Consider the following 24,917-nt stretch of genomic DNA (forward strand, 5'->3'; position numbering starts at 1 on the left):
TCCTTTTTCTCGTCTTTGTTCCTGTTCTGTGTCTCTGTCCTGTTTCCCTGGTCTCGTTGATGGTTTTGTTCTTGTCTTCCAGGTCCTGTTCCCCGGTCCCGTCCGTCGCCTCCTCTCAGGCGCGCCCGGTGTGCGCGCCTTTGGGGGGGGGTTCTGTCACGCCCCGCTCCGTCCGCTCCCGATGTGTGCCACGCCCCCTCATTATCCACGTGTGCTTTCCTGATTGTGCCCAGCTGTTTCCTGTTTCGTTTGCCTAGTCTTGTGTATATGAGTCCGCGTCTCCCCATGTATGCCAGACTTGTCATTGTAGTGTCCGTCGGTGTCCCTGCCTGTCTGTCTCTCGAGCATTAAACCCCGTTTGCACTCGACTTCCTGACTCCGTCTCCCTGCTTCTCGGATCACCGGAGCCCGATGCTGACACTGTACATTAAAATTCTCACATGATGATGTGAGAATCAGAACATTTTTGGACAGCTGGATGACTGATAGGGATTGGCTGTGTGCTGACCACATGGTGCTCTGAATGAGGAAATTGTTTATAGAAATTAATAAATGAATCAGGGTTGGGGCCATTCCGGAATGCATTTATCAATTTCAATCCAAATCAGGAAATGGAACTGGAGTTGGAATTTAAATCTCCCTGAACTTAGAATTCAATTCTAATTCTTTTCCATATAGTTTTTTTTCCAATCCCAGTTCCATTTCCTGATTTGAATTGGAATTGATGAATCCATTCCGGAATGGCCCCAACCCTGATGGTAATTCATTATTGTAAGATGTGACTGGCTTTCATTGCTCTTCATGCTTCAGTATCACATTGCATGCTAGTGAAAATATATAGGCCAGTACATTTTTACTGAACTAGCCCAATGGGCTAGTAGAAAAAATTCTTAAGTTGTGCCCCTGCTTACCATTCACTTTCTGATGCGATATCCATCATCCTCACCAAGTCAGAGGTAAAAACTTTCATAACAGCTTGTTCTTGGAGTTTGACAAATCCGCATAGATTAATGACAATTATTGAAATATCCCTTAAACACCAAATTAACTGCAGACACTGATCCACCCATATTCAGGTGGTGGCTTAACCAAGGAAATATTTATTAAGAATGACTGCATCAAAAATCTGCCTCTAATCCCAACATGACTATTCACTGCCAAATGGTATCCTGAAGACTGTGGTGATTTGACTGCACAGATTGGCCGTATGCTTTGGCATTTGCCATATAATTCCCATCCATTTCTGAGAAATGTATTGCCCATTATAAATGAGGAGGTTTTCCACATTTCCAAACAGCACACACATTTACTTCTGGCAGAATGTTGTACTGTTTGGGCATCTCCTGGGCAGAACCACCTCCTTTGTTCCGGAACACAGCTGCCGGGCTGGGAGGACACGTATCCAATTGTGGCTTAATGAGGCAGGGCGGTTATAGTGCGTTTAGCACCTGTTATACACAAAACACTAAGCCAGGACCTAGCTTGTGATCCCCTGCACCTTAGCCTAAGGTGCAGCACTATGCATATAAGGATTAGTTATGACCGAGGGTGATCAAAACTATTGAGGAATTAGACATGAGCTTACCTTGTCTTCACGGAAAAGTACAAACCACCTCATTTTAGACCTCGGACTTTCTCCTAGAAGTTCTTCTCCTGCAGGGAACTCTTTTCGCCATCTTCTCTCTTCTGAGAGGAATGCTGTTCCTCTGACTGATACAGTATCATTCAGTAAGCCAAGTCGCAGCCTTTTCTGGGCTTTCCTCTGTTTCTCTGGCAGGACACTGCATTTCTATTCTCAACATTTGCTCCCATAGGTGACAGTCTCATTGCTTTTTAAGTGATCATCTATCCACATAAAGTAATCACATTATGGTTCCTGGTTAACTAGAAAGTGCAAAGTAGGCAGGAAGATAAGATGCCTTATTGCTTTAGGGCAGATCCCCAACCTTTTTTACGATGAGAGTTACTTTCGCAAAGAAAACGTTACAATTTCATAACAATCTGTGTACCCTAGTCAATGGGGGGGCGGTTGGGGGGGAGGTGGGGGGGGGAGGTGCCCCTTGGTAGATTTCGGTGATCGGGGTGGGAGTGGTGTAAGGGGGTCATTTGAAATATTTCACCAACCAGTGAGAGGTATGTCATGAAGATCGACTGCTGCTTTAAGGTATCGATATGATTCATAGAAAAGTACGTCAAAACGGCATTCCAAGTTTTTCCAAAAACAAGGGCAATCGTGATAAGTACATTCCAAGTAATGACCACACCCCAAATGACTATGACTCACCCTGTATGTGTGCGAAGTTTGGGTGGCTCAAAAGCTTCCGTAAATCCATGTGTGGGGTGTGCGTGTTTGGTGTCGTCCCCCCCCCCCCCCCCCCCCCCCCCCACACCGTTGTGGGGTTTCCCCTAGGTTTTCAGGCTTCCCCCTACAGTCAAAAACATGTCAAAGTTAATTAGAACAGCTAAATTATGGGTGATTAAACGGTGTGTGTGCCCTGTGATGGTTTGGCACCCCATCTTGGGTTATGCTCTGCCTTGCATTTGCTGCTTCTGGGATTGGCTGTAGACCCAGCATAAGACAAGACTGTATGGAAAATGGATAATATGGGGTGGGCAGGCCCTAGATCCACCCCTGCCCTGAAGATCAAGAGAGGAGAATGGGAAGAAAAATGGAATTCACTAATACTCTGCTTTTGATTAATATTCGATGGGGCTGCATTGGTTTACGCTCTTCATCGTAAAACCTGTTCAGTTTAACATAGTAATGCACTTAGCAGAGTCTTAACAGATTCCCCAAGGAAATGAATCCTGTTCCACAGCCAGACAGGCCTGGTATAACCTAGGAAGCATAAAAAGAGGGATTTAAGATGAACCTGTATCCTACATAAGATCTTTCTAACCTTAGTCTTAAATGAGTCACTGAGTCTATTAAAATACACAAAAGGCCAAAGAAATAGGGCTACTATTTAAATGAGAGCAAAGAAAATGTTCATTATCCTTTAGCATTCACATCACACCACAGCCCCAGCTATCAATGCATTGACTGTAACCTACTTAAACTTAGAAAATCCCTTAAGGATAATCAGCCTCCCTTCATTCATCTAAAAAATGTATTCTTTGCGTTTTTGACACGATTCCTAAGAGTAATTTTTTTCATTTAATATGACAAAACTTTTGCACACTGCTGCAGATAAAGATTTGGGTGTGTACTGTAGGGACATCTCCCTACCAATATTGTGGAAGCGCCACATTATTCTTCCCAGTATTTTTTTTAGCGATCGCTAAACTTTTTCACATTAAAATCCTCAGAGTAGAATTAAAGGCAAAACGTTTCCTTCTGCTGACATCCGTTGCGCAAAATCAAGACTGCGTGCCAGTGATGTTTCGTTTCTCTCAGTAAACTAAAAAAAAAAAAAAGAGACCTACCCTACTTGCAGGTTCGCTCGAGGTCTGCGACTCCCAGTGGCGACTGGGAACGTGCAGAGAGCAGAGCGCAGTGAGTGATCGTTCGATGTATTTATTGTAAGTAAGAATATCAGATGATTATGTTATTTCAGTTTTTCCGGTGGTTAGTATCTTGTGATCGCACAGTGTGCTAAGCACACGGTAACAAGTAAGCTTACTTCTCTTCTACATTTAACATTCTCTTCGCTGGCAACAAATTACATCACTAAAAATGTGGTGATTTTGGAGGGGCGCTCTTTGGGCTATGGACGTTGGGTTCCTACCAATATTGTGGGAATACAGTTTGCGCTTAGGGGGGGCAGGGGTTCGGGGGTGATTTAGTCCCTGCCAAAACCCTTGTGATTTTGTTACGTAAAAGCCCCTACGTGTTAATGTTTTTCTTTTCCCAAATAATGTATTGTTGCATCTTTAGACTCTTTTCTTTAAGTATTGCATTTAAAGTTTAATATTTTGTCTATTTTAATATATATATCCCCACTCATTTTTTATAAAAATCTGTAATCAAATCAATCACTGTAATCAAAAAGTAAAAATGCCAAAAGTCTTGTATTTTGTTTTGTTACTTATGGTTAAGGTTAGGGCTGGGTGGGGGTTAAGGTCATCTTGTTCGAATTAGAGTTTTCTCCATATAAATGAATGGAGAGTCCCCACAAAGATATAATCACAAACCTGCATGTGTGTGTGTGAGTGTGCGTGTGTGAGTGTGCACGCACACGTGTGTGTGTGTGTGCGTGTGTGTGCGTGTGTTTATGTGCGTTCATGTGTGTGTGTGAGTTTAGGAGGAAAGTGGGTTGGTACCTATGCATGTTCAAACCAAACCGATTGCACGTGGTATCTATTCATCTTAATTTTTAGAGGTTATACCTGGACAAGCCCACTAACTCGCTTGACAGGTTTGCTAGCATTTTTTTAAACAATACTGCCGATTATTTATATTGTTCTGTAACAAATATGTATTGAACTGTTTATGGCACAGGACATAGAATATTTTGACTTGTTCAAAGACGATTTATAACCTGCGCCCGTGTGGTAGCAGTATAGGCATTAAACAATGTTCTGTAGAATGAATACAACAGCTTGCGATGTAGAAAGCATTACTTCTAAATAGTATGTAATTATCAATAACAGACAGACAAGCATAACAACCTGGAAGGTGTGTTATGTCTCATTAAACATTAAACTTCATCACAATCATATCACAGGACATGGACACATTTTTTATTTGTAAAGGTGCAAATGGAGAACATAACTGCCTACAGACGCTCCTCTACTTACGAACTTTCAACTTAGGAACTTTCAGACATACGAACAAAGAGCACTGTAAGTCCAAATTGTGTTCATTGGGCTCCCGTTTCCTGTCTGCAACATTAATATATTTTTTTGTCCGCAAATTCCGCCTAGTACAACTTCTGGCCGCTACTCCCACCGTGCAGCAGCGTAGCGTGCGTACTCCCAGAATCTTAGTTCTTTGTACTTGAGTATACCCTTAAAATGATGTTGAATAACGACTTACGAACATTTCAAGTTACGAACGGCCGCTTGGAACATATCGTGTACTATATATTACAATAGATATACGATTAAAGCTACCTAGTGTCAAAACTTGAGGAAGGAATGACTCGAGGGCACGTGCTGCGGCAAAACAAAAGGGGGATTATTGAGCTCAAAGAACAGAGACTGAAAATAAACAAGATTGCGAGGCATCAAAACTGGAGGAGTGGAGCAAGGAAGGGCACAAGCAACAAAAGGGTTTGACGTCAGTGACTGGACTGTGTAACACAGGACTAAGAAACACATAAATACAGGATTAACTTGGGAGCTAATGAGAGGCAGCTGAGAGTGACTTCCACACAAGTTTAGGAATGAGAAGTAAGACGAGAGATAAGTATGGCTTGTTATGTTCATGTCAGGGAGGAGACGGGAGGGTCAGGCATGCAGGACGTGACACCTAGCTATCTCTAGTCAATGATACAAAAGGTTATTTTAATATCAATATAAAGATGATATTGTTTAAAAATCCAGCTTCATAGCTTTTGTGTATTTCAATGCCACAGGGAACTCAAGCTTCTTGTGTTTGTTTAGGTGGGGGTTACATAGCTCTCATTCTCTGACTGTCATCACTTTGGTGTCAGAGTGAAATAACTGTTTGTAGTTAAGAGTTGCACAGTGGTCAGCACTTTATTTCATTATTGGCTGATGTACTGTAGCAGCTAATGATATAAAAACTACCATTAATATATTAACAATTATTATGTTATTGCCAATTAATACCTTTTTGGCAGGTATTACATTATTGGCTATTACAATTGCGGAACAGGTCTGAGAGACTAATGAGGTGTGGGGGGTAAGTTCAAGCTGTGGTGAAATCTTCTGGCTGCTGTTTTCTTGAGGTTCAATATGATAAACCCTTGAAACAACCCTAACCGTTGTTCTAATTTTCCTCCCTATACTTTAGCCTGGACAAAAGCCCCTTGTGTTTGAGAATGCCTGCAAAGTCACCTATGGTCAGAGATCAGTGAGGACAGGGTGTGTTATTGTTAGAAAGGAGAAAAGCTATTTTACTTTAGAATTTTTTTTTATTAAAAAGGCCTTGAAATACTGTACGTTTAACATTTTGTACAAGTGTAACTTGCAGCGGCAATCAAATTTTATTACATTTCATTTCCTTAACAAACCTGTATGTAGAGCAGCAACACAAAAAGCACTTTGCCTTGACCGTTCTAATTGCCTATTTACAATGTCATCGAATGTAGGACAGACAGTTCCCCATCCATTTTCTATACTCACTTGCCCTATGGGATTCATTGGGGTCCAGACCCAATACTGGAAGCTGCGGGCGCAAGGCAGGGAATAACCGAGGGTGCCAACTCATCATCGGGCACACTCACACACCCATCACAATCTGGCAATTCCAGTTCACCTTAGTACCGTTTTGGAAGGTGTGTGTGGGGGGGGGGGGGGGACTGAAGTGGGGGACTGTGGGGAGATCATGCAAACTCCACACACACAGAGCTGGGGGTGACCCTGGTCTCCAGAGGTGTGAGACAACCATGTTGCTACTGCATCACCCTGGCATCCCTCCCAACAGTTATATGTAAATATAATTCCTGTCTTGCTGCTCTCTCTGATTCCACCTGAAAGAACACAGCTCCCAAAAAATCTAATGATTGGATTTTTAGCACCATTTCTCTTCCTTGCTTCCCTCAAAGGCTAAGATGGCCCAGTCATGCTTAGAGTGCAGTTTTCACCATGGACAGCAGATGGCAACCTGATCCCTAATATTTAAACTAACATTTTTGGTAATCTTTATTACAAGTTATTATAAATTGCCGAGGTAAATTTCCTGACAACTTCAAACCTTATGTTCAAAGAGTAAACACAAAACCCAGTTTTCAAACTCTATTCGCAAAACCTTCAACTCATCGTGCAAAATCAAACAATCCGCTCAAAACTATTTTATCTTTGCTCAAAATCAAACCCAACTTTCAAATCACACACAAAGCCAGTGAATGCATAAACACTGAGAAGTCTTTACACAAAACAGAAAAAAATAGAAAGCACTACCAGTCATGACTTGTATAGAAACATGCGTACTGTGGGCTCCAAAAAAGGTTACTGTATAGAAAGAAGTAAAAAAAAAAAATCCAAATGATAGAATGATAAATGCATTGCATTAATATGTTGCATAACTGCCAAGCCAACGTCAAGGAATAATATTCATTCTGCCTCATCATCGTGTCGCAGGGCTGGGTCAGGACAGAGAACTGTCAACATCACATGCAATGGTCTCCCTTGCTAGGCAGACAGAGAAGAATACTCTGTGGAGACCCATCCATACCTTGACACTGAATCACACCTATGGCACTCGAATCCTCATCCAGCACATATTCTACGTTCTAGTCACCCATTGGATTCCTCACATGTTCTGAAACATGACTGAACAGCTTTGCATCATCGTGTTTAAATGACAGCTCTGTGCTGACTGTGATTAACTTTTGTGGCCTGTGTTACCTGTTTTTCACCAAAATTCACCATGAGGCAAAATATATTTTGATGAATGTGAATGTGTTTAGAGTTCCAAAAGATGGTGACTAAGATCTGCTAATTGTGTCTAACTAGGTGACAAGACAATTTTCTTATGCAGCATATTGACAGTCAGCCTGTATTGGAAAGTTATTCCAATATACTTTGTTCTTTGATTGTATCTTTATAACCTCTGTCGTAGCAATGGGAAAATCATGGTGACAATGAAGACAGACACTATAATGGATTTTTACAAATTATATAATCATGAGAAAAACTAGCCTTCGTGATGCCTTAGTATTACAACTGTTCTGTTATTAAATCCCATATCTCCTGCTTTTCCATTTTTATCACATTCAATGCTTTCACTTCTAATCGGAAATTCATCTTGGCAAGCAAACATACACTCCCATCTTCATATTAGTTTTCAGAAAATTAATTGGGAAGATATCTCAATATAGACGTCTGGACATTTTCCATTTATTTATTTAGAAGATACCAAAGCGATGTATTTTAAAAGCAGTATCAGCCAGTCCTTAGAGCAAGTAGAGTTTAAAGGCATTGCTCAAGGGTTCAGTGATGAAATCAATGGTGAAATCACTTTGACCTGGCAACCTCCTGATCACCAGCCTCCACCCAGCGCTGGACTGGCCATCTGGTATGTGGGCCAGCAAAATTTATCTTTTAGCCTAGAAAAAACTGCAAAACTTATAGTGGGGGACCCCAAAGTCCACAATCGATTTTACATTCCCGTCGAGAACCGTCTCCTCCTTATTTCACGTTTGAAATAGGTCTTATTAACTAAGGCTAGTGACAAAACTTTTTCTTTAGAAAGGAAAAAAGTAATACATCCATGATACCCAGCCAGAGAAACATTTAACCTAAGAGGAGAGAAATTGCAGTTCAACTGAATTAGCTGTAATGTCTGTCATGTGGCTGTTTTGGACCGCATTGGTAAAAGATAATGTGAAATCTTGTGCGGTGACTACAAAGCTCCCTTCTCACTTTCTTGGTATTTTTTAACAGTCCCGTGACCTCGTAAAACAAGTTTTTGGAGAATTTGATTATCTTCAGCCACTCCCAGCAACGCTTTGCAGTGGCGGGCAACCAGCGGACAGCGACGCTTTTCAATTCTATTCAATGTATTTTTATATAGCGCCTTTCGCAACAAAGTCGCCCCAAGGCGCTTTACATGGGTGTGTTGTGATACATTACAACATTATTAAGAGAGAACAATACAAAAACAGGGGAAATGAAAGACAGAGAAAAGGAAAAAAAAAAAGAAAGAAATAGATTTAAGAAAGAAAGAAAGAAAGAAAGAAAAAGAAAGAAAAAGAAGGCCCGATGACAATGGAGGAGAGGACCGTAACTTACATAGGCTAATAAGTGTTTGACTGACAGCTTACTGTGCTAAGCCTATTTTAGAGTAGGAGCGCGGCCAACGAGTTCCAGTGCGCATGCGCGCTTTTTACAACCATGACGGCAAGCCAAAGCGGGCGGATGGTTGAGCAGGTAGGAAGATGGGAGTGCTGATAAATTTGCCGAAATTGCCTCCGTAAATCCCTGCTGTACGCTACCTTAAAATGACGCCTAGTTGCAGTTTCCTATGTTGTGACATTAAATCCATTTGAACGGCCTTTTGCGATTTAGTTTGGCGTGTCGGTGTGAAAATATATACGGCTAGCTGGTAGTGGCTTGCTAGTTAGCTGATGGTTAAGTATATCTGAGGTGACAGCGCACTGACAAGTACCTGTTCACCCGCCCCCTGTGTCTTGTAATTTTTCATCTAGAAAAAATTAATTCTTTTGTTTGGTTGACGCACCAGTTTGGAGCGAAGTCGAGAGTCCAGTTATCCTACCGGTGAGTAATTGGGCTGGCTAACAGCTAGCTCGTTAGCCGGATTTACTGTGCCTCTTGGCAGTATTAACGGTACTCGTGTGACTAACCGCGCGCGCTTTCTCAAGCCTGTATTTCTAAATGTATTTTCGCCTTTTTATTTCATCAGACACGCCTTTTATCTTGAAATTGGCTAGCCAGACAAAAACGCCAACTCCAGATTCAGGTTATCATTATTATATTTAACGCTTTTAGACATTTCTCATAATAACCGTTGTTCTTTCGGTGGTTTATATTTACAAGTCAAGAAACCAATAAATGAATGCGTACGATTTTAAAAAGTTTAATTTCTTTAATTCCTGTATAACGATTTGTTACATAAATATTACCTTTAGTAGTAAAAATAGAAATGTACATTAATTGTGTTTTTACAAATGTACTGAGGGACCTCATACAGCCATGACACCCTGAATATGGTGTGATTTTTACCTTTCTTTAACCTTTCTTCAAGGTTTTTTTTCTATACCTCTGAGCCAGAGAGATGATTCCTAATAGATTTACACGCTTACTGCTGTCCTGAATTGGCAGGACTCCACCCCCACAAACACTTTTCTTGTATGAAGGGACTGGTACTCCTTAATTCTTCACTAGTTACCATTCGATGCTTGGATGATGTTTAAAACCCTGGTATTAGCTTTCGGGGCTGTTAAGGGGGCACAACTTTGTCCCAAGTCTGTTTCTTTAGGCACCATGACTGGTCAGTTTCACAATCCTTTCTCTCTTTGACCATTTCTTTTTTTTGGCAGAGCATGTTTGTCAAATTTGCCCTGGGATATGGTTTTACTATTTTTATTGCTACTATTGTCTCACAATAATAGTATTCATAACACAGCATTTGTTCCTCTTTGGTTGGTTTATTATGTGGGGCAAGGTTGCACTTAATTGACAATATTTACAGTACACCTGTAAGCTGGCATTCAAGCTCCCGTTATTCAAGTTCTCACCAAAACATGTCTGCATATTAATACCCATATCATGTATCCGAGTGATGTCCTAACAATACAAGTGGCATATGAGCCAGTATGTCTTCATGATCTGTATTATAAAAGAATTTAGAAAAAGCATCTGTTTACCAAATGCAAAAATTCTACATGAGGAATTCTACAACCACATGCCATGTAGTACTGAGGTCTGGTGATTGTCCTGGCAAATTGACAAGCATTATTATTGTGGAATGGAGCATTGTTGTCCTGGAAATGACCCTCCCCCCCCATAGCAGGCAAGAAATTGTGTATCACAAGATGCATGTGTAAAGACATTAATCCCTCTTACTTTATTAATCCAGCCTTGTGATGGAATGTGTTTGCTCAGGATGTCTCTCTCTGTATGGTTGCATGGGTCCATTTGTCAAGAGCATAGTGTCAGACAATTCAGTAGAATGCATTGTGGTTCTTCAGTGCTCAGACCTCTCATTCCTGAGCTCTTTGTAGCATTAGATCTGTAAATAATTGATGTGGGGTCTTGTTAGTGGTTTGGTACAAACATTGCTTCATAAATAGATTTGTTAAGGATGTTCTTACTCAGTATTTCCACAATTGTGTTAGTGCTTCTGCTTCAAACAGTCGCCCTCCACCATGGAAACATTTAAGTTTTGATGTACGCATCCAGCCCACTCTTCTCGTATCCCTTTCTGTCATTGAATTACCTGCTGGAAAATTGCCCAGAAGTTGACGTACTGCACATTAGGGACACACGCATGCAGTGATTGAATACTGTGACTAAATGTGTATGGTTCAGTACTTGCATCATTTAGTCGGTTTAATCGCTGCCACAATAATTATGTGAGGTATTAATAATGAATGTTGGCTTTAGTAACAGGCTTAAGTACGCTGTTTCATTCTGTGTATTTTTATTTATTCTCTATAGTTACCTGTTTGCTGTCACTGCTGCTGAATGTAATGAAGTACAGTCACATACTGTAGTAATTGTCTTGACTGAGTAAAAGACATTTTCAAAGTGCCAGTGGAGAATTCATTAACCGTCTGCTGTGTTGTCTTGGCTTCCAGACAGTACCATAGTATAACTCCATGGCTTCCCCTGTATCCAGTATCAGGTTTGATTTTGTTCGAAGCCATACAGGTTAGTGTTTATTTTTAATAAATCACCATTGTGCAACCATTCAGGTTCAGTTGCATACTGTTTTCTTGCTAAAACAAAGTAGCTGTTCAGTGGTTAATACAGCAACCACAAAAATACCCTTCCCATTATAAAAGGTTATACCAAGACTGGGGAAACCCAGTAGTCTGGCAGAAGACAGAACTAAGAAGAGACATTGAATAGTTTGCTTGTACCGTTTTACTGAAGCAGTTCCTCACATGGGCTTGTGTGCATGCACACATGTACGCGAGCATTTTGACAACAATGTGGTACTGGCAGTTCTGGGAAAGTCCGATAGGGTCATTCCATGTCAAGTCATCACACTTTCAGACCTCATCGCCATGGATTTTAATAAAACTTGGCTTGCTGATTTGGTCACATGAGTAACTCATGAAACTGAAATTGGGCGGGTCTGTCTGGGATCAATACTGAGGGAAATTTAAGCAAACAAAGTTTTAACTTTTTGGGGGGGGGGGGGCTATGACATTGATTGGCTATATTAATTAGGGGTGTAAATCACAGCTTTCCTCTCGATACGATACAGTATCGATTCCTTAAGCCAACGGTTCGATTTTTTTTTTTGATACTTCAGAAATTTCTACGATACCATGCGATACGATACGATTCGATTCAGTTCGATACTGGGGATAGTAGTCGAAATGATGAAATTTCACACAATCCTTTACATTTCAATGGATTAAGAAAGGCAAATATAATTAGCATTTTATCATATTTTATTGGGAACTGTAAACAATATCTAGTGTAGTCAAGTATGTCCCATAAATCAAGCAAAATAAAGTGCAATAAGGTAAAAATAAAAACTTTGGATGGATGTAGATTAACATGGTGAATAATTTTTATTTTGAATCAAGTCTTCTCCAGACAAATACAAAAGCGTAACAAAAAGTATGTCCATAACTGTCATGAGCTGCTCGTATGACCCTCTCGTGTGCTAGAGGCTTCTTACTTGGTCCAGCTCCCCCATTCATTTTTATACCCTTTCTTAAGTTTAGTAGAAATAAATTGGAGGCTAACTAGGCGACTCGGTAGCTTGCAGCAGCTGGCGCGGTTGAACGCGTCATCCATCCTCTATTTTTTATGCCATACGATCTACCCACACTACCTTTGCGATCGACCAGTAGATCGCGATCGACGTATTGGGCACCCCTGGTGTAGACCATGTATACGTCGGAGTGGAACATGAAAACAATGCTGGAACAGGCCAGAAAATAAAAACGCATGTATCGATATTTATGAGGTCACATCGAAGCATCGGATCATTTGCCATTGAATTGATATATCGATACAAATCGATGTATTGTTACACCCCTAATATTTACCTTAATGTAAGCTGCACAGAAGTGGTCCTTATATTGTTTTAAAGCTATTGTCCAGCTCTATAGATGTATATCTATATCATATTTATAGATATGAGCAAATAATATGCCATCTCCATATGAATAATTACTATGTAATGACTGATTAAAATATTAAAAATTCAATAACAAAAAACCTATATTTCAAAATTGATCAAAGTTAAAACTTTGTTTGCCTAAATCTCCCGCAATATTGATCCCAGACACGCCCAATTTAAGTTTTATGAGTTACTCATGTGACCAAATCAGCAAGCCAAGTTTTGTTAATCTCCGTGACGACGAGGTCCGAAAGTGTGATGATTTGACATGGAATGACCCGATAGCATTAGGGCTGGCTTGGTCTAGGGAGTCTAGGCTAGCCATCTGGTGAATGGAGATGTATAGAGTGAAGAGATGTTCAAGGTTGAGTGGTTCCATACTGATATGAGCATTAGAAATATGATATTTTCTGATAATGACAGAAATACTGTGGGGACAACAACATAGGTAATTTACTGTAAGCATTGTCATAAGTACTAATGTTTGTATGTGATACTCACTGTATCAGCTGTTTGTACTTAGTGCAGAGGATTTTGTCAAACATTGAAATGTATTTTATACTATTTTGAGCACACCAATATTGGGTTAGTTGCAAGAATATTCAGTAGGATTTGTTTTAGAGATTGTCCTGAATTAAAACACGTAAGCTGTGGGTTGAAGGATTGTTGTCCTAGAATTTCCTCCTTACTGCAGGCTATTAAATGTGTATCTGTATCAGGTCCAATAAAACTCTTTGAGTTTTTGAGACTAAGGGGTTGGGGGTTATGTCCTAATGCAATGTAAGTCTGCTTTTTGGTGAATCATGTCAATGCTCCAACTGATTTTTTTCATAAAACATTTTTTCTAAGTAAGCAAAGACTGGGTGGTCTGTTACATTGCTATTCTGGCATTTTTTATTTCCTGTTTTCCCTGCAGACAGGAAAAGGTTTTTTTTTTTTTTTGGCTTTTTTGAACTCAAGAGTAGTTTCTTTGTGATTCACATACAGAAATTGACTATATGTAGTTGTATTGGGTCAAATCTCTAACTAATAGTTTTTCTGTCTTTTCCTCAGTGACCATCATGCAGGCCTCTTAACTTCGAAACCAGACAAGCTTCCATTCACCCTTGTCTGCAACCTTTGGCCATGACTGAAGAGGACTATGGGTGCTTTGTGGATTGGGACAAGATGGGAGAGCTGGCAAAGAGCAGCGGTCCCAGCAAGCTGGACTGCAAGGACCCACGGGAGCTGAAGAGCCTTGCTAGGCAGGGCCACTGGGCCAAGAATCACAAGCTGCGGGCCCAGATCTACCAGCAGCTTATAAAAGCCATCCCCTGCCGCACTGTCACTCCAGACGGGGAAGTATACCGTGACATAGTCGTCAACATCACCGGCAAGAAGGACCCCACCTGCATCCCCTTGCCCGAGTTTGTAGACAACACGCCAGTGCCCAAGTATTGCCTGAAAAAAGATGGATTTGGGGCAGCCCACAAGATCTTGGCGTGTGTAGCTAGCCAGTTCCCAGACATCTCTCACTGTCCCATGCTGCCAGCCATGACCTCCCTGCTTCTGCACTTCAGCGCCGACGAGGCGCAGTGCTTTGAAGCAGTAAGCCGCCTGCTGGCCTGCAATGAGCCTGGGCGCCGCATGCTGGACCAGACCTTCCTGGCCTTCGAGTCCTCATGCATGACCTTTGGTGACCTGGCTCAAAAGTATTGCCCAAGCGCTCACAAGCTGATAGTGGCCACTGCCCAGGATGTGTTGGAGGTGTACTCTGACTGGCTGTGTTGGGTTCTTGGTGACCTCCCCTTCTCCCATGTAGTCAGGGTGCTTGATGTCTTCCTTGTAGAAGGCTACAAGGTCCTATATCGTGTGGCTCTGGCCATTCTTAAGTTCTATCGCAAACACAAGGCTGGTCAGGCTCAGCTTGGAAGCCAAGATTCTGCTGGCGTCAGGTCGGACATACGGGCCTTTGTTCGGGGCATCGGCTCTTCTGTCTCCCCTGAAAAACTTCTAGAAAAGGCCTTCTCCATCCGTCTCTTTACCCGAAAGGAGATATCATTACTGCAGCTCGCCAATGAGAAGTCCCTGCAGCAGAAGGGCATCACCGTCAAACAGAGGAGGTACCGAGCTTCTAGCACTTTTTTGGTGCCATGGTGCCGGCCTGGCTGTCTCCGTCATGTTTCTCTGGCAGGTGGGGCTCAGGCACTGTGACCTGCACTGTTCCCCTGCCTTTTTCTTTAGTAACCTTGCTTCTTTTAAATCACAGCTTTTAAATCTTCTTCTTTGTCTCTCGCACCTTCATTCTCTCTTCCAATGCTCATGCCTTCCTGGCTTACATTTGGCCCTCATAGGAGGTAGGTCTCAGACTTTTTTTTGTGTTGTGTGAATGTTTTATAGTTAACCTGTCAACACACAAAGGTCATTTTGGAAACCTTTGGACACTAATAAAAAGAAATTGCCAGTTAATTTGTAAACCCTGTTTGCATATGTTTTAAAGCTTCTCTTAGGAATCCTTGGCAAACTTTCTCACAGTTTGTCCCCCATGTATTCATTTTTCCCCTTGTCCCCACTTTTATTCCTTTTCCCCCTGTTTGTTGGCCCCAGGCGGAATGTACATCTGGCAGTGGACGCAGAGAACTTCTCCTCAGATATTGTCAGCACCAAGGAGATGCGAGACATCTGGTCCTGGATCCCAGAGCGCTTTGCCCTATGCCAGCCCAAGCTGCTATTCACCACCTCCAAACATGGCTGCAGCCTCAACAGGTACTGACCTGAGATCAGTGGTAGTGGCTACATGATTGATTGAACAGTTATCCTGGTTCTGCAGTGTCTCTTGAAATCATGTGTCCTGTTGATGATTTTATTATATGGTCAGTTCTTGAGGAAAGCTAGGATTTACCCCCACACTCACCCATATTGGGATTGCATGGAACTTTATAGTATAAAGTGGACTTCATAGTTAGCAATAAGAACATAAGAACTATACAAACGAGAGGAGGCCATTCGGCCCATCGAGCTCGCTTGGGGAGAACTTAACTAATAGCTCAGAGTTGTTAAAATCTTATCTAGCTCTGATTTAAAGGAACCCAAGGATTCAGCTTGCACTACATTATCAGGAAGACTATTCCATACTCTGACTACACGCTGTGTAAAGAAGTGCTTCCTTAAATCCAGTTTGAAATGTTCTCCCGCTAATTTCCACCTATGGCCACGAGTTCTTGTATTTGAACTAATGCTGAAGTAACTATTCGGTTGAACAGCATCCAAACCTGTTAGAATCTTATAGACCTGGATCATGTCCCCCCTCAGTCTCCTTTGCTTGAGGCTGAACAGATTTAGCTCAAATAACCTTTCCTCGTATGACATTCCTCTAAGACCAGGAATCATTCTTGTGGCCCTACGCTGCACCTTTTCTAAGGCCGCTATGTCCTTTTTAAGATATGGTGACCAAACTTGTACACAATATTCTAGGTGAGGTCTCACCAAGGAATTGTACAATCTTAGCATTACCTCCCTTGAAGATGGGAAATGACAAATAACAAAGATGCCATCATAAGAGCAGTGGATTTGAGGAAAAAAATCTAGACTGTTGCAAACAAATGAAAAACAATAATGTCTATGAACTTATGGTATGAATCTTTGCTCTTTGAAAGCAGACCTGTCAATCATTAACAGATACCAGTGTTATACATTGTAAACCACTGTGCCCTCATCACCCAGGATTGATGGGCTAACAATATAATGTGTAATCGGGCAGCTTTGGTACGCAAATTCATCAAATACCATAGGTACCTCATTTTCAGTTCAGCATGCACAATGAAATTAAAGCTATACATTTATTGATATGGGTGGAACCTAAATACACAGGTAGATGGGAACATGGAACACCTTATTGTGGCTGTGTGCTAGTTGCGGCTAATGCTGGTTACATTCATAGTCAGTGATTGTGAACGTTTTGGTTTTCAAATTAATTCCACCAGCACTGGAGAGAGAGTGGTTGATGAGACCAAGCCTCTGATGGGATGTCTGTCAGCTTTGTTATACCAAACTATATGTTGCTGGAAACGCATCCAGCGTGCTAACTCTCCGAGTGTAACATCTCCGAGTGTGTTTTTGACCAGAGACTAGGCAGAAACAGTCTCTGCGATTTGGGTCTTCCTGTGGCATTTAAGGCACTTTTGTCAGGAAATTTGGACAGGGCTTAAATAAAAATAGCCTTAGTATTTTTTTTATTTTATTTTATTTTACCATGTGCAAATAAGCATCTCAGGTTTTGTCATTCAGACACATTGACAGACATGTTGCCTTTGGCTTACAGCTGTTCTTTGTTTATGTTTATAGTTTAAATAATAAATCATTTCAAAACAAATTATAATTTTCTTGCTGTACTAAAATTCCACCGAGCTGTGAATCCAAATCCGTGGTCTGTACCAAATTGTCAATTTTGTGTACAGTTACACTGCTATTGTCTATAGTGCAGTAGTCTTTTTTTAATGTCAGATTTGCCTGTGACACGTTTTCCTAAATAGTTCTTCTTCTTCTTTCCTAAATCGTTTTCCTAAAAACTCTTTTTTTTACTGCTCATCTCCTCACTCGATTTTTAGACTAGGATGCATGATATTGTGCAATGCCCTTGTAGATGTCAGCAGCCTCATTCAGACAACCATGTGAAGTCTGCTGAGTGATTTCCAGGGGTACAGTCATTGACAAAAGTCTTGTCACATAAGGACATAGTAACTTAAAAAGGCATATAACTTTATTTATAATCAATCAATTGTTACGATAAATTGATCAATTTAATGCCAAGGAGTTTCACATTAATAACTGGGTGCAAAATGAAACAGTCAAAAAGTGTCCTGATGTTCACAGCTCGTTAAAGTCCATAACACCTGTTTTTGCAAGGACAAAAGTCTTGTCATGTCTTTTAATGATTCAACCAATCACAGATTAGAGGTTCACCTGTGACAAATACTGTAATTAACATAATCCCAGGTGTGTATAAAAAGATCCCCAGCAAACCAGACCTTCACTTAAAGTGCAACCTGACTTCTGACAACATGCCAAAGATTCAACCACGGACCAAGTCTGCTGAGGTGTCAGACGTCATTAATGTATCCAAACATCAAGTGGAGAGGATTAAAAAAAGATATGAAGAAACTGCTGATGTTCATGACAAGCCCAGGTCAGGCAGACCACGTAAGACAACTCTTCGAGAGGACCGTTTGTTGCTTCGAAAGTCCAGGGCCAACCCTTTTTCAACTGCAGTAGAGCGACATCAGAACTAGTCACCAGAAACCGCTGTGTCTACAAGAACAGTTTCTCGAATTCTCGCACGCAGTGGTCTCCATGGCCGAATTAGTGTACAGAAACCAGCATTAATGAGAACACAACAAAAAAACCGTGTTGAATTTGCCAAGGCCCACAGCTTGCAGCAAGGATGGACAGTGGCAAAGTGGCAGAAGGTTGATTTTTCTGACGAATCATCCATTGAACTGCATACCTAATGCTGCAAATACTGTAGGAGACCTGTTGGAACCCGCATGGACCCAAAATTCACCCAGAAAACAGTCAAGTTTGGTGGAGGAAAAATGGTTTGGGGTTACATCCAGCATGGGGGTGTTCGAGAGATCTGCAGAATGGATGGCAGCATCAACAGCCTGAAGTATCAAGACATTCTTGCTGCCCATTACATTCCAAACCATGAGGGGGCAAATTCTGCAGCAGGATGGCACTCCTTGTCATACTTCAGCCTCCACATTGAAGTTCCTGAAACTGACGAGGATCAAGGTGCTCCAGGATTGGCCAGCCCAGTCACCAGACATGAACATTATTGAGCATGTCTGGGGTAGGATGAAGGAGGAGGCTTGGAAGACAAAACCAAAGAATCTAGACCAACTCTGGGAGTCCTGCAAAACTGCTTTCTTTGCCATTCCAGATGACTTCATCAACAAGTTATTTCAGTCATTGCCAAGACGTATGGATGCCGTCCTCCAAGCTCATGGAAGTCATACATGTTATTAATTCTTTCTTCCAAGGCATCATGACTTTATGTTCTGATATTATTGTAGCATGTTTGTGTATTCTAAATAAAGTATATGTATAATTTCTACATTATTTTTGTATATGACAAGACTTTTGTCCAGGCAAAAGTTGACCTTTCTGTCCTAATTACATGACAAAACTCAATGAATGATGTAAAACTTTATTTTGGTATAATAAGCATAAACTAGAGGGCTTTGCCTTTCTTATAAGCCATTTCTGATTCCAACTGATTAACTACAGGTCAAGTTATTATTTGTTGTTCCTACAACTTGGTTAAGTGACGACTTTTGTCAGGCACTGTATATACTGTATAAACCTGAATATACTCGGGTTTATAATAAGCAGCCAGTTTTTAGAAACTCAAGACCCAAACTGTAGTACACTGCAAATATAATAAAAGCTTACAGCTCTGTGCAATGTGACTGATTTCAGAGAACTTAATTTGATGTGGGGTGGAGTGGTTTTCAATGTTGTCTTTCTGCTCCAGAGTTTAGGGTCCAAATCCTGCCTCTGCTCTCTCTCTCTCTCTCTCTCTAGTTTGCATGTGATCTTTGTTGTGTTTCCTGTCACAGTCTAAAAACTTGCAGTTGGGTATATTGGTGTATCTCTGTATTGTCTGTAAAATCCCTGTGATTACCTAGAAATACCATCCAGGGTGTCTCTTGCTTCATGCCCTATGCTGCCTGGGGTAGGCTCACTGTTCCCAGCAACCTTGTACTGGATATGTGGTTGACTACTACATTTCTACACTAATAACGAAAGGTTGCAAAAAGAGAAATATTATGAGATATAATATTAAGAGAAAATTTTCTGTTTTCTGTGATCCTTTATGGATAATAAAAGCTGGACAAGTAGTGGGACAAGACTATTGATGCCTTTAAACTCTCATACTGGATGTAGTGTAAGAACACCGGGGGGAAACAAGTGCATTCTGAACAAATCAAGCCTGGTATTTCGGTGGCTGGACTCAGTCTTCACAACGGACATTCCTTTGGGAAGCATGAACACTTGGATAGAATACAAATGTTGGACCAATTCCATCAATTTAAGCTCTGACAAAGCACAATTGTTTTCAAGGGGAACATAACACCATTCGGCATTCGACAGAAGTTTGACACTAATTTTAAACTTGGACTAGTATATTTTTATTGGAGTATTTGACTCTTAGTAGAGTCTTTTGAAGTGCGTTGGCCAGGTGATTTAGGTGTACATTTTTGTTTTTATAGCCTTTCTGTGCTGCAGCTCACCTGAGCCTAATTTAATTTTCAATGCAGACCAGCATATTTTTGGCTGGAAATAGCCATTCATGAATCAGACGTGTGTGGTACGTTGTTTGGCAAAAATCTAAATTCTCTACTTTAGTGCCCTGTACTGCTTTAAATTAAAGAAAGATTCCTCGCTTGACTGTAACCGAGGCACCAGATGAAGATGGTGGGCAGCCATACTGCAAACTTAAACTTAATTATGATTTTGCACTAATCATCTAACCACTAGCCTCACACAGAGTTATTGAGATCATATGTGGGTTATAATATGTGGGCTGTTGGCCACAACTGGCAGATTTTGTGGAGTGGAATCCAGAATCTGTGTGGACTTTCAGGATGGAAATGCTCCACTCGCATTAATATGCCAACATATTCTTCAGATTCTGTTTCTGATTATTCACATCTATCTACCTCAGGTTCTACTCCCACTGTGAGGGTCATGAACCCACGCTGATGCTTATCAAGACCACTGATCGGGAGGTATGAACCCTCACCATCCAGCTGCTGTCACCATCCACACTTGGATTGGTGTAGAGGATTTAAAATAAGCATGACACTGAACGAAAATGTAGTTCAGTCAACGAAGGTTTGTACTGCATATCAGATGTGACTCTCTTTCATGATTTGTAGCCTTTATTAGCTAAAGTGACATACCCTTACCTTTCCTGATTCCAGGCTGGTTTTTAATCGATATCCCTGTAAGCACAATCCTCTCATTTAATGGTGTCATGTTTAAACAGAACACCTGCTACTTGATTTTTGGATTAAACGGAGCAGTTTGGCCAGCCTCCTCGCTTTCATTAAGGTGGTATAACTGGATTTTGCTCAATCTCTGCCTAGGTGTGTGGAGCCTACCTCTCCACTGACTGGGAAGAGCGTAAGCGGACTGGAAACAAGCTCAGCTTTTTCGGGACAGGGGAGTGCTTTGTTTTTAGGGTGAGTTCCCTGACCTTTTTTGTGCAGAAACATTTTTCAGATTTAAGGATCTAAGCCAGTGTTCACATTACCTGTCTGAAGTGACTCAGAACAGATTTTTTTTTTTTTGCCTTAATGTGACTCAGATCTGATGTTTTCAGGGCTGTGTGGACACAGAAGTCATTTCAAACCAGATTTGAGTCACTTTTATATATGGTCCTAGATAACATACATATTAGATTCGAGGCAATTAGACTTGAATGAGAATGGTCAGATCGGAAATGAAGCAGTTTTTTTTGTTGTTGGTGACACGTGCAAAGACGTATCTGTGTGTACATGCATGCTGTTTCAGATTACATTAGATTAGATTCATCTTTGTCGTTGTTCAAATATAACACTTGTGTTCGCATTACAGTTAGATACTGGTCACTTGTAATTATCAATGTGAGCCGTTAGACAGGCAAATCTGACCAGAGTAAAAAATCTAAATTGAACAATGGGACTTGGCTTGTGAATGTAGCCTTAATATCAATTATTGTGCAGGGACCTAGACTCATCACAAGAGGGCGCCACTGACCTACAGTTCACGTTATCAATGCAGTCTGGAAACATACCCCACCACTTCAGGTTCCAAACTGCAAATCAGAAGCTGACTTTGGACAGTCGTTATTGGATTTTTAATTGGTTTAATGATTTGACCAAATGTGAAACACTGGTGCAGTTAATAAAAAATAATTGAAATTCACTAGTTTCTCAGATTTCTCATCCTACATGGGCAATTAGGTACGAAGTTTCAATATATTTACAGGACTAACCACCAGTTGCTGAAGACTAAAATCTAGTGTGAAAACGGGAAAAAATAAAGGACAAGTATCTGGACTGTAATAAGTGTGTAGCACATGTACCGTAGAATCTTTGGTGGAAATAAATCTTTAGGCATCATGTTTCAAGCAAAACAACAAACAAAGATGAGGTTGTGTACTAATTGGTGCTGAATTATGACAGAAAAAATGTTTAGTTTGTCATTAGAAGATATTTTAGTATTGTTGAGGTAACAATGTGATGTCATGGCTTAAAAGTGGCTTAATGTTTCTGGTCATTTACGTTAAAAATAGAGCTTTTTTAATTATTAAAATTTTAATAATTAAAAAAAATTTGACTGATGACAAAATGAACGCTGCAAGTATAATGCACACCAGGCATGAATCATTAAGCTTGTTTCGCTCGGAAGTGCACAAAGGCTTACATGGTCACAGCTGGCATTAACCGGGAGCCGCGGGCCTGAAATCCGAGTCGCTCGCACTGTAACCTGAGCCGTCACACACTCACACGCGCCTCGGGGGAAGAGGATGGCGAGGGTGATCTGCCCCATGTCCCACCCAGCAGCAAACCTGACCTTGAAATGGCGACTTCTGTTTATATATCCACAGATGACAAGACCGATGACTATCTGCTGCCTGTTATACACCTTTTTGTTTATAAAGGCTTGTCTGTGTTTGTGTGTGTTTTGGGTGTTGCTGTGTAGATGAAGCCGGAGATGGACAGGTTCGAGTGGGTGGTGATCCGTCACCCCGAGCGGGCATCTGCCGTTCCCACTCAAGACAGCCCAACACATGACACTGAGACCTCTGACCAGGGCAACTCAACCGCCAACACCCTGATGCCTGGCCAGCCCGGCACTGACCCCTCCGATCGCCTGTCCCCCTTCCTCGCCACTCGCCACTTCCACCTGAGCTCCATGAACAGCTCCATGTTCATGGCCGGAGGCATCGATTCCATAATCATAGGTCAGTGTTGAGGGATGGGGGGCCCTGGACCTTAGCCCTGGCTATGTGAGATCCACCATCCATTAGCCTTTACGGGATAACAATAAAGAGAGAAAAGACGTCCCTTGATTCCCAGGAGAAGTACTGATATTACTTTTTTTATGTATGTTGAAGTAGCACTGTTACTGCTTTTTTCTAGTTTTTCTTGAGGGGGGGTCCCTCTGACCTCTGTCCTTTTCCTGTCCTGCCAGGTGGTGGCGATGGCAATGCTCTTTACCTAGACTCAGAGTTGAACCATGGACGAACAGCATGCTGCGCTACCTTCGAGAATCCACCCCTTTGTTCTGAGAACTTCGAAGTGGCCCTGCTGGAGGTGTGGGGCTTTGAAGATGGTCAGGGCACTTAAGAGGGCAGAATCAGACCTAGGAATAGGGCCTTGGCGCTACAGAAATGCACATCTCCTGAGTTGGAGTGAGGGGATCCAGCCATTGCACTATACTGAAACACACTCCCTCAGTCATTATAAGTGTTGTTCCTATGTATCAAGAGCAAGGCTTCGATTTGTCCTTCTCTACAGTCTTAATCCCAGTCATTTCAGATCTCAGAGTACCGTCCAATAGAAGAGTCACATGTTAAAATGTTCTAAAGGATATCACATAGATATTTAATTTCTTGCACAGACATAATGACTTTTTGTTTCGATTATGTGCACTAACATTACTTGCTAGTATTACACACTCTACTTCTCATTTATATCAGGATTTTTGACTGTACAAACTGGTAAGTGCAAGCAGCCAAAACAAACAGTCAAATATGTGGGTAGCTTACCCAAGCGTCATGGAGCCCTTGACGACGTAAACGTAAACGCCTTTTGAAGTACATATCTCGGCTATGAAGGTGATTTTTGTCAAGTATGTCTCAAAATATTTGTGGTTGTATTCAAACTATGAAATTGGTCTAAAAGAGGATGCAGCAACCATGTTGTTTTTTGGGTTATGTGCGGTTTATTTGTTCTTAGCTACATATCAAATGTCTATGCAGTTTATCTTAGGGTCATGCATGATATGGTGAAGTTGTGTGGATGTCAATCGATTATGAATCAACTGTGCTCTTGATTTAAATGTTTAGTTTGTAGGTTTGTTTCCGTCGTAGTGTACTGTGGAAGTTTTGTTTGGTGAAATGAAGTTAATATCTGCACAGAGCTATATGAAAGATTTATGCTTACTCAGATTTGGTTAGTACCCACACTTGGTGTCACTTGCATTGAGACGCCAACTTAATGCCAGCATCCTCTTTGGGTAGCTTACGAGGAACCAGGTGAGATATTGTGCATAAAAATGAATATACTACCATGTTTCATTAAGACGTCTCCAATGGTGAAATGTTAAACTGATCAATTTGAGCAAAATAATGTATGCATGCAATTTATCTGTAACGTACTCTTTCCTCCCTGGCTACCCATAATCACGTTTTGCTCATTCATGATATTAAAGTATTGTAAAGCTGATGTCCAGTGATATTTTTATATCTAAACAAATACATATTTCATTGTGGGTTTTCATGTATATGAATTAAAGAAGTAGTAATGCTGTTCTGTATGTCACTACTTTGAGAGGAGCGTCCGTCGATCTAAGGAGCAATAAAATTTGCTTTTCCGAATTTCAACAAATTAGCAAGATTGCGCTACCATATACAACTGTGGAGTGTGCATAATTATAAAAATACGACGACGGAGATAGGAAGAGCGTCCGCAGTACCCTCCAGAAACGCCCTTGTGATCGTGACTGTTGTTGAAGGGGTTCACACCCACGCGCGCTTGCGTAATCGCACGTCCTCTTCAGGCGCATCCGTCTCTCCATCAGCTGAGTTTACACTCGGTTGCCATTCGCTAGAATTTATAATAAGCACTACATTGCTTTAGTGCGTTTCCCAACTATTTTATAGATGCAACGGTATCGTGTATTTTTTTTATTATTATTTCACCCCAAATTATGTATTACCGTGTGTGATTTTAAAGTTCGGAGTGTTTTGTTTCTCTTTGGTTTGGCTACC

The 24,917-nt window shown here is 41.2% G+C and overlaps 2 protein-coding genes across 9 annotated transcripts in view; one reads left to right on the forward strand and one right to left on the reverse strand.

Annotated features, from left to right (window-relative positions):
* LOC111847716 (alpha-1,6-mannosylglycoprotein 6-beta-N-acetylglucosaminyltransferase B-like) overlaps window positions 1-1,682 on the reverse strand; it is a 40,547-nt gene extending 38,865 nt beyond the window's left edge. Inside the window, exon 1 of the mRNA XM_023819134.2 lies at window positions 1,586-1,682. The gene's annotated coding sequence lies outside the window, so the exon portion shown is untranslated. The remainder of the gene's footprint in view (window positions 1-1,585) is intronic.
* A 1,720-nt stretch (window positions 1,683-3,402) lies between these two features.
* tbc1d24 (TBC1 domain family, member 24) lies at window positions 3,403-24,372 on the forward strand. Of its 8 annotated transcripts, XM_023819203.2 has the most exons (9): window positions 8,792-9,000; window positions 9,279-9,348; window positions 11,391-11,463; window positions 13,949-14,998; window positions 15,480-15,640; window positions 20,601-20,664; window positions 21,025-21,120; window positions 22,625-22,886; window positions 23,117-24,372. In XM_023819203.2, the coding sequence occupies exons 4-9, from the start codon at window positions 14,021-14,023 to the stop codon at window positions 23,269-23,271; spliced, it is 1,716 nt and encodes a 571-aa protein (XP_023674971.2). In that variant the 5' UTR covers window positions 8,792-9,000; window positions 9,279-9,348; window positions 11,391-11,463; window positions 13,949-14,020; the 3' UTR covers window positions 23,272-24,372. The 8 variants fall into 8 exon arrangements, with proteins under 8 accessions (XP_023674972.2, XP_023674974.2, XP_023674973.2 ...); XM_023819205.2 differs by lacking the exons at window positions 8,792-9,000; window positions 9,279-9,348 and adding an exon at window positions 3,412-3,496; XM_072712609.1 differs by lacking the exons at window positions 8,792-9,000; window positions 9,279-9,348 and adding an exon at window positions 3,505-3,522.
* The last annotated feature ends 545 nt before the right edge of the window (window positions 24,373-24,917 follow it).

Source organism: Paramormyrops kingsleyae, chromosome 5, assembly GCF_048594095.1.
Source record: "Paramormyrops kingsleyae isolate MSU_618 chromosome 5, PKINGS_0.4, whole genome shotgun sequence".
In the NCBI taxonomy this organism is placed as follows: Eukaryota; Metazoa; Chordata; class Actinopteri; order Osteoglossiformes; family Mormyridae; genus Paramormyrops; species Paramormyrops kingsleyae.